This window comes from Gopherus evgoodei, chromosome 1, assembly GCF_007399415.2.
Source record: "Gopherus evgoodei ecotype Sinaloan lineage chromosome 1, rGopEvg1_v1.p, whole genome shotgun sequence".
Classification (NCBI taxonomy): domain Eukaryota; kingdom Metazoa; phylum Chordata; order Testudines; family Testudinidae; genus Gopherus; species Gopherus evgoodei.
This window is the reverse complement of record NC_044322.1, coordinates 179,934,631-179,947,855: the sequence shown is the minus strand read 5'-3', so window position 1 is coordinate 179,947,855 and position 13,225 is coordinate 179,934,631. Positions and strand designations below refer to the sequence as shown.

Below are 13,225 nucleotides of genomic sequence, written 5' to 3'. Positions count from 1 at the left end.
GAAGGGGCGGGGGGGAGAGGGTGGTTCCCGTTGTCTCCCCGCCCCTCCATCAGGAGGCGGGGTTGGACAGAGCGAAACTCCGCGCCGTGGGGCGCTGCCTGCACAAGGGTTGCTGGATAACCGAGCTCGAAAACGCAACATTCTGGGTGCTGCAGCGCGCGGAACTCGTCTCCTAGCAACCCCAGTAAAGCGTCCACGCCTGCCTGTCGCGCTGCTGAGGCGGGTGGCTGGTGCTTTACAGGCGGTCGTGCGTGTTCACTCCCTCTTCCCCCCGCCCCGTGCCGGCGCTGATGGAGCGCTGGCGCTGACTGACTGACGCCCTGCTGGGCCGCCATGTCCGCGCCGGGGCGGGCGGGGGAGCCGGACCGGACCCTGTTCGTAGGGAACCTGGAGAGCCGCGTGCGGGAGGAGATTCTCTACGAGCTCTTCCTGCAGGTGCCGGCCGGGGCGTGGCCTGGCAATGGGCGGGCAAGTGGGGGCGGAGCTTGGGAAGGGGGTGGGGTCAATGAGGGGGGATTTGGTAGGAGCCTGGAAGGTGGGGGCGTGGCCCAGGGGTGGGGTCTCTGGAAGGTGGGGGCGGGGCCTGGTGGTAGCGAGGCAGGTGGAATGTGGAGGCCTGGCCCAGGGGCGGGGCGGGGCCTACCCGGGGAGGGGGAGGGGGTCTGGTGAAATGGAAGGGCCCCTGGGTGGGGCAGGTTGGGGTGTGTCTGTAATGGGGCTTGGAGGGGGCTACAGTCAGTACCAGAGCTGTTTTTGTGTTGTCTGGTGTTGCAGGGCTCCCACCTGCTCCACCCATACAGAGTCCGTGCCGTCCTGTTCTAGCCCCCAGACTGGGGCTGAGGGGGCTGCCTCCCTTAGCTCTTTGCCCCGTGTCTATGAGGAGGGTGGCCATGCTGTTCTGTTGTCTATTCTGGTATTCTTATCCTCCAACATTCAAAAATTGTAAATCTGGCCCCCAAATCATGGGACTTCAATAAATTTTTTGGTTTTTTTAGTTTGCTTTCTGAGTTTTGAATCATTTGAGTCATGTTTTCCAGCATTTCTCTGTATCAGAAAAGGTTAGAAAGGCACAAAACCACAAAAGGTTACGAGAAAGCTAAGATTATCGTGTAATCATCTGACTTCAGAAACAGAGGCATTAAGAAGAACTACTATTGCAAGACACATTGAATTTGTAAGAGTTGGTGACAATAGTCCTTTGGTTGCTTCTGGGTCCTTGGGCACACTTAGGCTACCCCGGTCTGTGGGAACTAATACAGAGTGGAGAGGCATGTGATCCATTCACAGTGAAAAGTATGTTGTCTAAATTTTCTCTCTAAAATGTTTTTGGTGCTTGTGTATGGAAATGCACTAAATCCCTGCCAGTTACCTTTTAAAAGTTGAGGAAGGGATCAGTTTCTGTGCTATCTGTGTGTGTGAGCGAACGCACATGTGTGTGCACGTGTATAGTGTTCACATCAGAAATTCACTGGCATCAGGGTTCCCCTCACTGACAATAAACAGGCCAATTATAGAAGAAAGCATCACGGCCTAGACTTTTTCTTACTATAGGAGGTTTGACCCTTTGTTATTGTCTCTGCTACTTCATAATCCTTGAATTAGGTTTTTCCAGAAATGGAGGTGAAAAAAAGCATCCCTCTCATCTCTCCTTAGTAGCCATTCTGTTGTTGCTCCCTGTGTTTAAACCATGTTGCACAACTCATGATCCCTAGTGAGACAGTCCATCATGCTCTCCCAGTGGGATAAAAATAGGATGGCACTCCCAACATGAAGTCCTTCACCCAGAAATTAATCTTGTGTATGACCTGCCCTGGTCATCTGATCCTGGCTAACAATGTATACCTATTTAGCCATACACCTCCTCAAGAGTCCAAGCAGGTCTTTTCTTCTTCCTTATTCTCCTTCTCTCTTCCCCCATACATGCTCCTTTACTTTTATTTTTATTGTGGCTGGATGTGTTCCACTGCCATGCCGTCCTCCCCTGTCTTATGGAGACTGTAGAATTCAGTGTGGTAGCACCTCGTCGTCCAAAAACACTCCTAAAGCTTTAGTTCCCAAACCTGTTTTCCTGTATCATAGTATTTTCTCTTACCACATTACATAGAAAAAAAAGTTATACAATTTATTCTCTTTTCATTTTTATAACTATTCATTTATGTAACTTTGCTCAGCACAACATTATTTTTTATTTATAAACAGGAAGATCTACGTATAAAAGATTGATCATCAGAGCACATGGTTGTTACTACTAGTTCTTGAAGAACCAGATAATCTGCATTAGACAAATCTTGAGCAGCACACTGGATACTTGTAGGAAACTTGCAGATTAGGAAAAAAAATTGCTTTGAGATTCAAACAGCTCTGGAAAAAATAAAGCAGAGTTGAAAAAGTTCTGGCTGAGTTGCCATTACTTTGAAATGTGCCTTCCTTTAAAAAACAAATACTTCAAGATGTTTGATGATGCAAGATCACTTTTCTGAAGACTCCCTGCACAGGATAGCCTGGGCTGAATCTTCTGCCTATCTCGATCATCATTCTGCAGCAATAGAATTAGAAAAAAAATGGTACATTATTTTTGTTCCTTCATATTTACCTTCATCATTCGTATTCTCCATTTTTTTCTGAAAAAAATTATTTCTAAACTTTTTATTTTCAGAAGAAGTGTGTGCAGTCATCTTATTTAATCTAGTCTCAATTCATAGATAACTGGCGCAACAGTGCATTGCAATCAGATTACATTAATCAAGATTTCCTAATGTCCTTAATAAGGATTCTTAATGTCTTCTGTGTGATAATATGGAGTGGATAACATGACTGTCAGCTCAGCACCAAGGATCAGTTTCCTAGACAGACAAATTCTGATTTTGCTTTTTGCTAATGATCATCTAAAATGCTGAGTATTACATTAAGTAGAAATACAGAAAAGCTAGGATTGATTTCATTTTTCTTTGTGCTCTAGTGTTCTCCATTTAGCCTGTGCATATACTTGAAAATATAAGCCTCTGGCAGTCTGTGCAGGAAGAGCAGGTTTACAATTGCTGAAAAGCCAGGCACACAGAATGCTACCTGGCCTCAAGTAGTACATGATTTTTTAGGGCTTTTTGGCTCTTACCTGAAACTTCATTTCATCATCAGTACTTCCAACCAGCCACTCATTTAAGACCAAAAGTCCAGTAGCTGTATAATAGTAATTTGGACATCTAGTTAGTTGCTTCATGACCCCACCTAGTGAACTGAACAGCAATTTGACCAATCCAAGACAGCAATGGGGTGACATATGTGTCCCCCCTACAAATGAGCAAACTGTAGTATGACCACTCTTAAGCATTATTGGCCTGTGGTAGGAGGGCTCCTCTTGCCATTTCCTCTCTCTCTGCCGAATCGACATTTTAGAAGTGGAGGATATCTCAGGAGGAAATGCTGATTCACTGACTAAAATACTAGTTCATTCTTCTCTTTTGTACTGAAGGCTGATTGTCTTGGATGCTGTATTATGAAAACTACTACTTATTTGAAATTCAGGAATCAGCATTTCTTGAAGCATGATCACTTTGAACTTGGTTCTTCTAAAAAAATGCTTATCCGGTACTGAAATGGTTCAAGTGGTGCAGAGATGGGTCTCTCCTCTGTGGAGACATGTGGGCCTAATGCTTAATATAAGCTACCGTTTATCCGTAATGGTTGTCAGTGCCCCTTGTTTTTCTTTGTTACATTTTTGTGATGACAGGTGGGCAATGTTTGAGTGAAAACTGATTGATTTTTTTTTGTATTATTTCAATTACAGATATCAGTGGAACCACCTACCTAAGCTTGCTATTCCTACCACAGCTTTTTTTTAAGTAGCTGATCAAAACTGAATAATGTTACTTGTTACCTGAACTTATGCAAGCTGCAACATAGATGGAGACCTAGTTACATGTAGCTGGTATTACTCACGATTTGAATTGCACTAGCAGCAACCAAAGGTTCCTATCAGGATTGTGCTAGCTGGTGTTCAGACATAAGACAGTTTCTGCCACAAATAATGTATAATTTAAAGAGATAAAGAGAGAAACTGAGAGTGGGGTGATCAGGACCAATGATAACCACACATCAATTAGATGTTTTGTTACCTTGAAACACATGCACAGCTGACCTTTACTTGCAAGAGCCCCAGGTCTGGAGCTATATGGATTCAGTCAGTAAAGAATGACGTGCATAGTCAAAATGATGTAGGGAATCTTAAATATCACATGCTTGCATTTTGCATAGGTCTGAACATTACTAAATATTCATGAATGAAATAAACATTCAAAACAAAATGAAAAGCTATTCTCTACTAAGGATTTATGAGAAAATAATTTAAGTTTCTTGCAGGCTGGACCATTAACCAATGTGACCATATGTAAGGACAAAGAAGGAAAGCCCAAGTCTTTTGGATTTGTCTGCTTTAAGCACACAGAATCAGTGCCTTATGCTATAGCTTTGCTGAATGGAATCCGTTTATATGGAAGACCAATTAAAGTACAGTATCGATTTGGTAGGTTTAGTAATTGTAAAACTATTTAATTAACAACTTTAGTTTTCCTTCAATGTGAAATTCTGGCTCTGCTCTGTCATTGTAGAAAGGATTTAGCAGTTGTGTGACATGCAAATTCTTGATTTACTGTAGTCTTTTTGAGAGGTGGGTCACAAGTGAGCAAAGCACGATCTGTTCTCTTAAGAAGAAATACTTTGTCTGTATTCATATAGCAAGATCAAATATTTCTGTTTTTAATTTTAATAAGGAAGGCCAGGGGATTTAGAACGTAACTTGTAAGGTATCAGAGAGAATACAGTGAGGACAACAAGATGGCAAAAAATTCTGATCACACCAATGTAAATTTGGAGACAGTAGAGTCACTCTGAATTTACACCAGTGTAACTGAAAGTGGAACTTGGCTGAAAATGTTTACAGTAAAGTATTTTATCACATGTTTGCTTGCCAAGTTGTTTTACTTTTTAAAAAAAAATAGAAAATGTGGTTAAAAGGGTACTGTCAAACACAGAATTAAAATTTGAACCCAATTTAAGAAAATAAAACCCAAACTTTTGTAAACTTGTGACTAGTAGATTCCACTAACATATATGAAAATAACTTCACTTCAAACAATTACAAAACAAATAAGAATCTTCCTGCAGTGTTTGCAATCCAAACATTGCAGTATTAACCTGGGCATCCTGTTGAAACTACAGCCTACACCGTTCCTTACCATTGGTTTGTTACAGTGATAAAGTTTGCTAATGTAGATGCAGTCTTTGCTAGCCATTTTTTCATACAGAATCTAAAATATAAAGGTATTGTACACAGTAAAATCATTTATTACTTAATTCTGTTGGATACAATTACTGTGAATGGAAAGTCAGTCTGTCAAAAATGATAGAAAAGAAACTTGACATTCAAATGGTGAAATTTAATGGGAGAGAGAATGCACTGAAATACATAGGTGAGTGCTTTCAGAAATAGAAAATTATAATTTTCCTTTAATATCACAGTAAAATATAACCATTTATATATGTGATATACATTTATATGTATTATTAATTATCTTTATATCTCAATAATGGCCTGCCAGACTAAACAACAACAAAAATATGCTGAAGTACTGTACTGGGTGTGACTTCTCCTTCCTACCCTCTTCCCATATTTTTTTCATCAGTGCATGGGTACTTGGATTGGTCCCAGTGAAGTTTGCCATTGACTTCAGTGAGATCAGGATTTGGTCTCCATCTCCCCTGAGTCTCAGTCAGAGAACTATCCCAATGATGAGTTAAGAATGGCATTTCAGATTGTACTTTTTTTAAGATGAACACTTTCCAGCAGTTTATTTCCAAAATTAATCAGTCCATTAAAACTTGTCTCAGAGAATGTCCCCCATAAGCTATATGTCTTTCTAGAAAACTCAAAATCTGTCACTGAATCATCTTCTGAGTGAGTCACCAAAAAGAAAAAACCAGCACAGTCCACTGTAAGAGCACAGTGTCCAGACTCTTTAGTACTACAGTTAAGCTATTCTGAAAGCTGTGGTGAAGTTTACTGTAAATTAAAAATAGTTTTTTTAGTCCCAGAAAGAGCACAGGAAAGAGAAAATAAACAATTGGCAAAAAAGAAAGCGAAATACTAGTTAGAGAAATCTAATTTTCAAGATACTAAGAGTATTTACAAAAAGCGAAGAGAAGAAAAAATGATTCTTAATTGTTGAAAGTCTGTCCCTTTAAGTTGAATCCTTAATATTATTTAAACATTGTGGGATTATGTAAATATACTATGGTAATAATTTGTGTTGTGTACTAAATATAAGCTATTGGATTTCTAGTCTGTTCTGTTGGCATAGGGTAGCATTTTCTGTTGGCATAGGGTAGCATGAGTGTTTTAGGAGCTTAAGTCCCATTGATTTTCAATGAGATTTAAGCTTCTAAGTGCCTACATCTCTTTTGAAAAGGGACTTAGGCTCCTGATTCTCTTAGCCACTTTTGAAAAACTTACCCATGAGTTAAGGAAATACCTTCTACAACAAAGTGGGCCAGGTTCTGCTTTCAGTTACACCGCTGTTAAATCAGAAGAAACTCCACAGTAATAAGTGGGGCCACATGAACGTTCAGCAAATGTTTTCATGTGGTCACAATCAGGCTCTGGAATTTTATCTGCTGTAGAATGGTGATTTACGTCTACAAGTGCTTTGCTATTAAAAAAAAACCAACTCAGCTTTGTGTCTCCCCCAACTGATTTAGGACAGTTTATTTTTAACAAGTTAAGGTAATAGTCTTCATGTAAAACAGAATAAATATTACCATTTTTATTTTATTTACAGGGAGTTCCCACTCACCAGAGTTAAACAGCCCTAGCCAAGGTTTTGAGAACTGGGTTGACATATATTCACCAACATATAGGTAATGGAGAACATTTGTGAAAATACTGCAAGGTGTTTAAGATATTACATTATTTTAATTTTAATTTAATTTAACACTTAATTGAAATCTGCCGAATGAGAAAATGCAATCAATGGGTGAGGAGAAAAAGGAGTTGAAATAGCTTTCACCAAAAAAAACCCCATATGTATTTTTAAAGTACTGCAGGCCCAAGTCTATTTACATTGTGGTATGTGGAAACAGCATTAGGCCTTCACAGAAGTAAAGCAAGAGACACTTTAATATCAAGGATCCTTTTACAAGTATTTCAAGGAAACAAATGTCTAACATAGTAAATTTCACCCTGTAAAATGATGGTCATGGTATATTATTTTTGGCCCCACACGTACAGTTTATGTTGCTGTGCCTGAGTTTGATGGTACATGGAATTCTCAGTGTCTCTGATTATTTGCTAAACCCTGAATGGTTCTACATTAGAATCTCAAAGTTACAAATACCAGAGTTACAAACTGACCAGTCAACCACACACCTCATTTGGAACTGGAAATACACAATCAGGCAGTAGCAGAGACCAAAAAAAAAAAAAAAAAATACAGTACAGTACTGTACTGTGTTAAATGTAAACTACTAAAAAAAAGGGGAAAGCGCCATTTTTCTTCTGCATAATAAAGTTTCAAAATTGTATTAAGTCAATGTTCAGTTGTAAACTTTTGAAAGAACCATAGTGTTTTGTTCTGAGTTATGAACATATCAAAATTACAAACAGCCTCCATTCCGAGGTGTTTGTTAACTCTCAGGTTCTACTGTATTATATTGGAGGTGGGGGTCTTTTGGTGTGAAACATCTTTTATTTTAAAAGTTGTAACCCATACTAGAGTCTGAGATCAGTGTGTACATACCACATATACAAACAGTTGTAGTGTATTTTGACTCCATCCCTGCTAGCTGGTCAAGCTGTTGGGGACCGTGTTACCTCCGCCTAGTCACAGGTCAGCAAGCTTGTTTTTTAGACCAGTGTGGTTGGGCCTGAATCCTATTATTTTAAACATTTGGGTGATTAGAATGGATACTATGTAAATCCAAAATGACCAGACAGAATGAATTTTACATGCCTTGTTTCTGCCACAAGAAAGTATAAATGATGTAAAATTATTTCAGAGCACTTTTTTTTTCACAAAAAACCGTCTAGAACTACATGTTTTAGAAAAAAACAGTCAGTGATAATGGAATAATTTTAAAACTTCAAGTTTGTATGCATGTACAAATGACATAAGAATACAAAAGCATAAATCATCATAATGACGCTTACCTCTGAACCCAGCCTTGATCTTCAACACATTTGTTTAAAACTCTGGCAGAACTATTAAGGGAAATTAAGCTCTCAGGGCTTGATGCAATGTCATTTAGAGTCTGTGTAAGTCTTTCCATGGACTTCAGTTGACTCTGGGAACAGGCCTTCAGGAACAGGCCTTTGCTGAATCCTCTCTTCTAGTTCCTTTATTTGACACAATTTTGTCATGGAGCTTCAGCTCTTAAAATAGAAGTTTATTCAGCTTTTAACATATCATCCATCTAGTCGGCTGCATGTGATATCCCCAAATTTCAAATAATTGATTTTTTTTAAAAAGGGAATCTTTGACAAGAGTCATCTTCACATATTTATGCTTGTTTTCACAGGAATCAAGAGCCTTATGGCAGTCCTCCATTTCCCATTACTCCTTTTCCAATGAACAATAGTTTACCTCAGGAATATTCAGTCTTTCAAAAGATGGTAAGTTTGCATAAATGTTACAAATCTGGTTAATAGTTGTTCCATCCGTTAAAGCAAAATGACTTGTGTGAAATGAAAGACAACATAATTCATATATTAAAGAGTATATTATCTGAATTCCTAGTCACCATGTCCAAATAACAGAGGTATGTCTGTATAGTAGTTACAAATTCTTAGCATACCAGGGAATCTAAAAATCAGATATGTTGTTTTCTGGCATGGTGCTTGTGTAATACATTAATATGGAAGCCTGATCAGAATTTGAGTGCCTGGCTACCAGTCCAAAATTTTAATTCTATTCTGACATTGGCTCCCTCAAATTCTTCTGAAAAATAAGGTTGCTTATTTTGGTGCCTGGATATAGATTTTAGTGCTCAACTTTAGGCAGCAAACATTGTGGGCTGGATTCTGTGTTGCCCTGTGGTCCAGTTAGGCTGCCAATGTTAAAGACAGTAGATCTGCTAAACTAGGGAATACTTCTAGTGCTTCTCTAGATGAGACTGGAGGTAGGCTGAAAGTATTGGGGAGGGATAGCTCAGTGGTTTGAGCATTAGCCTGCTAAACCCAGGGTTGTGAGTTCAGTCCTTGAGGGACCATTTAGGGATCTGGGGCAAAAATCTGTCTGAGGATTGATCCTGCTCTGAGCAGAGGGTTGGACTAGATGACCTCCTGAGGTCCCTTCCAACCTTGATATTTTATGATCCTATAGCTAGGAGAGCGTGGCTGAAACATCGCTGCAGTCCAGCTGCAACAACGGCCCCAGGCATAAACTGGAGCTATGTTGGAGATGCCCTAACTTAGTCAAAGGCCAAAGTTAGAATTTGGGAAAGCACAAAGATGACATAAACCTGCTTTTCTGCTTCAAGCCCTTTCCCCCAGCATATGCATGCACACACACACACATTTATAATTTGCATTGTCATCCCAGTTCCTGCTTATCTGGAGTAGAGAATCTGATGCATTGAGTCTAACATTTGCTTTAATTTTCCTGTCTGTAAAATGGAGATATTACAAAGGTATAGAATTACTTAATTTTTTTGTAGCTCTTTGAAGATGGAAGAGCGTTATATAAGGGTAATAATTTATAGTTGTAAAATGGTGCTAACATTTTCATTATAGATGCAGTGGTGCACGAAAAATTAAGATTTGTCTTGCTGGAACTTAGTCTAATATGTAGGACTATCAATTTATCGCAGTTAACTCAAGCGATTAACACAAAACAAATTAACTAGATTAAAAAATAGTCACGATTAACCATAGTTTTAATCATACTGTTAAACCATAGAATACCAATTTAAATTTATTATAAATATTTTTGGATATTTTTCTACATTTTCAAATATATTGATTTCAGTTACAACACAGAATAGAAAGGGTATGGTGCTCACTTTATTATTATTTTTTATTACAAAATTTGCACTGTAAGAAAGAAACAAAAGAAATTGTATTTTTCAGTTCACCTCATACAAGTACTATAGTGTACTCTCTTTATTATGAAAGTGCAACTTACAAATGTAGAATTTTTTTTACATAACTGCACTCAAAACCAAAATAAGGTAAAACAAGTACACTCAGTTCTGCTTGTTCAGCCAATCGCTAAGACAAACAAGTTTGTTTACATTTATGGGAGATAATGCTGCCTGCTTCTTATTTACAATGTCACCTAAAAGTGAGACCAGGCGTTCACATGGCATTGTTATAGCCCGTGTTGCAAGGTATTTATGTGCCAGATATGCTAAACATTAGTATGCCTCTTACTGCAATCCACAAGTTGAAGCATGGTCTATTTTAACCTTTTTTACAGTGCAAATATTTGTAATAAAAAATAATATAACGTGAACACTAGACTTCATATTCTGTGTAGTAATTGAAATAAATATCTTTGAAAATGTAGAAAAATATCCAAAATATTTATAATAAATTTAAATGGGTATTCTGTTGTTTAACCGTGCAATTAAAACTGTGATTAATTGTAACTATTTTTTAATCTCTCAATTAATTGTGATTTTTTTAATTGTTTGACAGCCCTAATAACTGACTTTTTGCTTTTTCAGGTGAGCCATTTTTTAACCCAGCAGTATGCTGTTTACAGTCCAATGGAACAGCAGCTTGCTTACTATCAGATGACTCCACCACCATCTTCAGTTTTTCCCATGCCACCCTATATGAATCCTGTTGAGGATTTTAAAGCTGGGCAAAGCTCTTTTGAGTGGATTCCTCCACAGCTGAGTGACTGTGAATCATACCTGGCTAATGAAAATGCTTGTAAAAGAAAAAGAGAGCAGCAAACTAGTGATAGTGACAGTAGCATGGAAAATGACAGAAAAAAACAAAGAGAATATGGCCAAAAATACCGTAAATGTAAAATCAAGAAAAAAAGGCACTAATACTGTGTGACTGAGTTCACAGGTTTTTTTAATTGCACTTTTATTTGTTCCTTTTATTTGAGAGTGAGCATCTCTCTCATTTTTGCACTTTACAAAAATGGATTCACGAGATTCATGACTATTATTTTTTAAATGTAGTATGTGTAAAGTATCCTGACATTGCAGTTAATCTTAACATATTTGGAGGAAGAAATACTTCTAAAAAGGTATAGGAAAAGTATTGTAAAAGTTGAACTTTTCCTAATAAAGGACAAAAGCACTATTGTTTCCCTTCACAACCTGCATTCAGGTTAGAATCAGTGAAGTAGGAAAAAGAATTCTGAGTACTGTTTGAGTCAGTGCATTATATGTATTGTAAAGCACAAAATTTCCATAACATCTTATTTATTATACACATAAGGAAAATACTGCACCCAGCACAAAACACTGTGTACAAAGTATAACTTCATCTATCTTGGTTAAGTGGAGAGAACATTACTTAAGATTAAACAGTTATGTCTTGTGAGTCATAATTCATAGGCTGGAAAAGTTCCTACTCCCCAAATTGCCTTGCTTTTACATTTAAATTTACTCAATTATTTTTTTCATCAACACAATTACTAAAAATCTAGGAAGTTACTAGTTAAGGAAACGTGAATCATCTGTGCATATGTATAGGTATAGGGGACTGATTTTCATTTATACTAAGACCTGTTTACATAACTCTGGGAATGTTAAGGGACCTTAAAGTGAGTGTAAATGTAACGTATACCCACTTTGCTAAGATATGATGCTTGATGAATGTATGCAAAAATTCCATTACTGTACAGGAAAAGTTATGATCATGGGAACTATAACAGTAACTGAAATCCTGGTTTTGTTACTACATCTAACTTCCTTTGCAGTCAAATGCTAATGAACTAACAAGGAACTGTATGAATCAAGACATGGGGAGAACAAGTGAAAACGTGTGCTTGGGTTATGGGTAAAGGAAGTTGTAACAATGCTGGTTCTGGCGGGACCCAACTGAGAGAGTCAATTCAGGACAAATTGCTTAAAACAGATCAGTTACAGCCCAAGGCTGGGTTTTTTCCACCTCTAAGGTAAACTAAACCAGCCAAACAGAGAAGACTCTGGTTTTACCCCACTGGTTAACCACAAGTCACACAAGCAATTCCCTTAGACACTCCAGTTTCCCAGTATCACCACCAGTACCACTCGTTATGGGAGCAGATGGTTAGGAAAACCAATACCCCAATAAAAGAAAAAAGGTTCTCCCGATCCCAAACGACCAAGCCCCAGACCCAGGTCAATATACAAATCAGATCTTACCCACAAATCATGCTGTTGCCGATCCTTTAGAATCTAAAATCTAAAGGTTTACTTATAAAAGGAAAAAATATAGATGAGAGCTAGAATTGGTTAAATGGAATCAATTGCATACAGTAATGGCAAAGTTTTTGGTTCAGGCTTGTAGCAGTGAATAAACTGCAGGTTCAAATTAAGTCTCTGGAGTACATCCCCAGCGGGGATGGGTCATCAGTCCTTTGTTCAGAGCTTCCGTTTATAGCAAAGTCCCTCCAGAGGTATGAAGCAGGATTGAAGACGAGATGGAGATGAGGCATCAGCCTTTTATAGTCTTTTCCAGGTGTAAGAACACCTCTTTGTTCTTACTGTTGAAAATTACAGCAAAATGGAGTTTGGAGTCAAATGGGCAAGTCCCTGCATACTTTCCTGAGTCACAAGGCATATTTGCCTTCTGTCAGTGGGTCAGCTGTATAGCTGATGATCCTTAATAGGTCATCAAGCAGGCTAGGCAGAGCTTATACCAACTTGTCTGGGGTGTCACCCAGAAGCATAGCACAAGTTTGAAATACAGACAGTATAGAGCCAACATTCATAACTTCAACTACAAAAATGACACACACATATAGACAGCATAATCATAACCAGCAACCCATAACCTTGCCCTGGACACCTTATTTGACCTCCTTTATACAAGATTTGGTGCCACTACCAGACCTTGTTTGCAACCATGTTCTATATGATCCCAGTTCATGGGGAGACCAAGTGAAAAAGTGTGCTTGGGTTATGGGTAAAGGAAGTTAAAACCTTTTCCAAAAGGTTTAGGGTGTGATTATCAAAAGTTCTCAGTGCTGTCCTAATTCTGCTTGCGTGGAAGTCAAGGGAGCTTTACCAT

General features: G+C 38.4%; 1 protein-coding gene across 3 annotated transcripts; it reads left to right on the top strand.

Annotated features, from left to right (window-relative positions):
* Window positions 1-12,079, top strand: RBM11 (RNA binding motif protein 11). 3 transcript variants are annotated; one of them, XM_030580032.1, is made up of 6 exons: window positions 353-435; window positions 2,200-2,564; window positions 4,347-4,519; window positions 6,831-6,909; window positions 8,566-8,659; window positions 10,714-12,079. In XM_030580032.1, the coding sequence occupies exons 2-6, from the start codon at window positions 2,458-2,460 to the stop codon at window positions 11,044-11,046; spliced, it is 786 nt and encodes a 261-aa protein (XP_030435892.1). In that variant the 5' UTR covers window positions 353-435; window positions 2,200-2,457; the 3' UTR covers window positions 11,047-12,079. The 3 variants fall into 3 exon arrangements, with proteins under 3 accessions (XP_030435903.1, XP_030435892.1, XP_030435912.1); XM_030580043.1 differs by lacking the exon at window positions 2,200-2,564 and having other exon boundaries at window positions 1-435; window positions 4,357-4,519; XM_030580052.1 differs by lacking the exon at window positions 353-435 and having other exon boundaries at window positions 2,477-2,564; window positions 4,357-4,519.
* The last annotated feature ends 1,146 nt before the right edge of the window (window positions 12,080-13,225 follow it).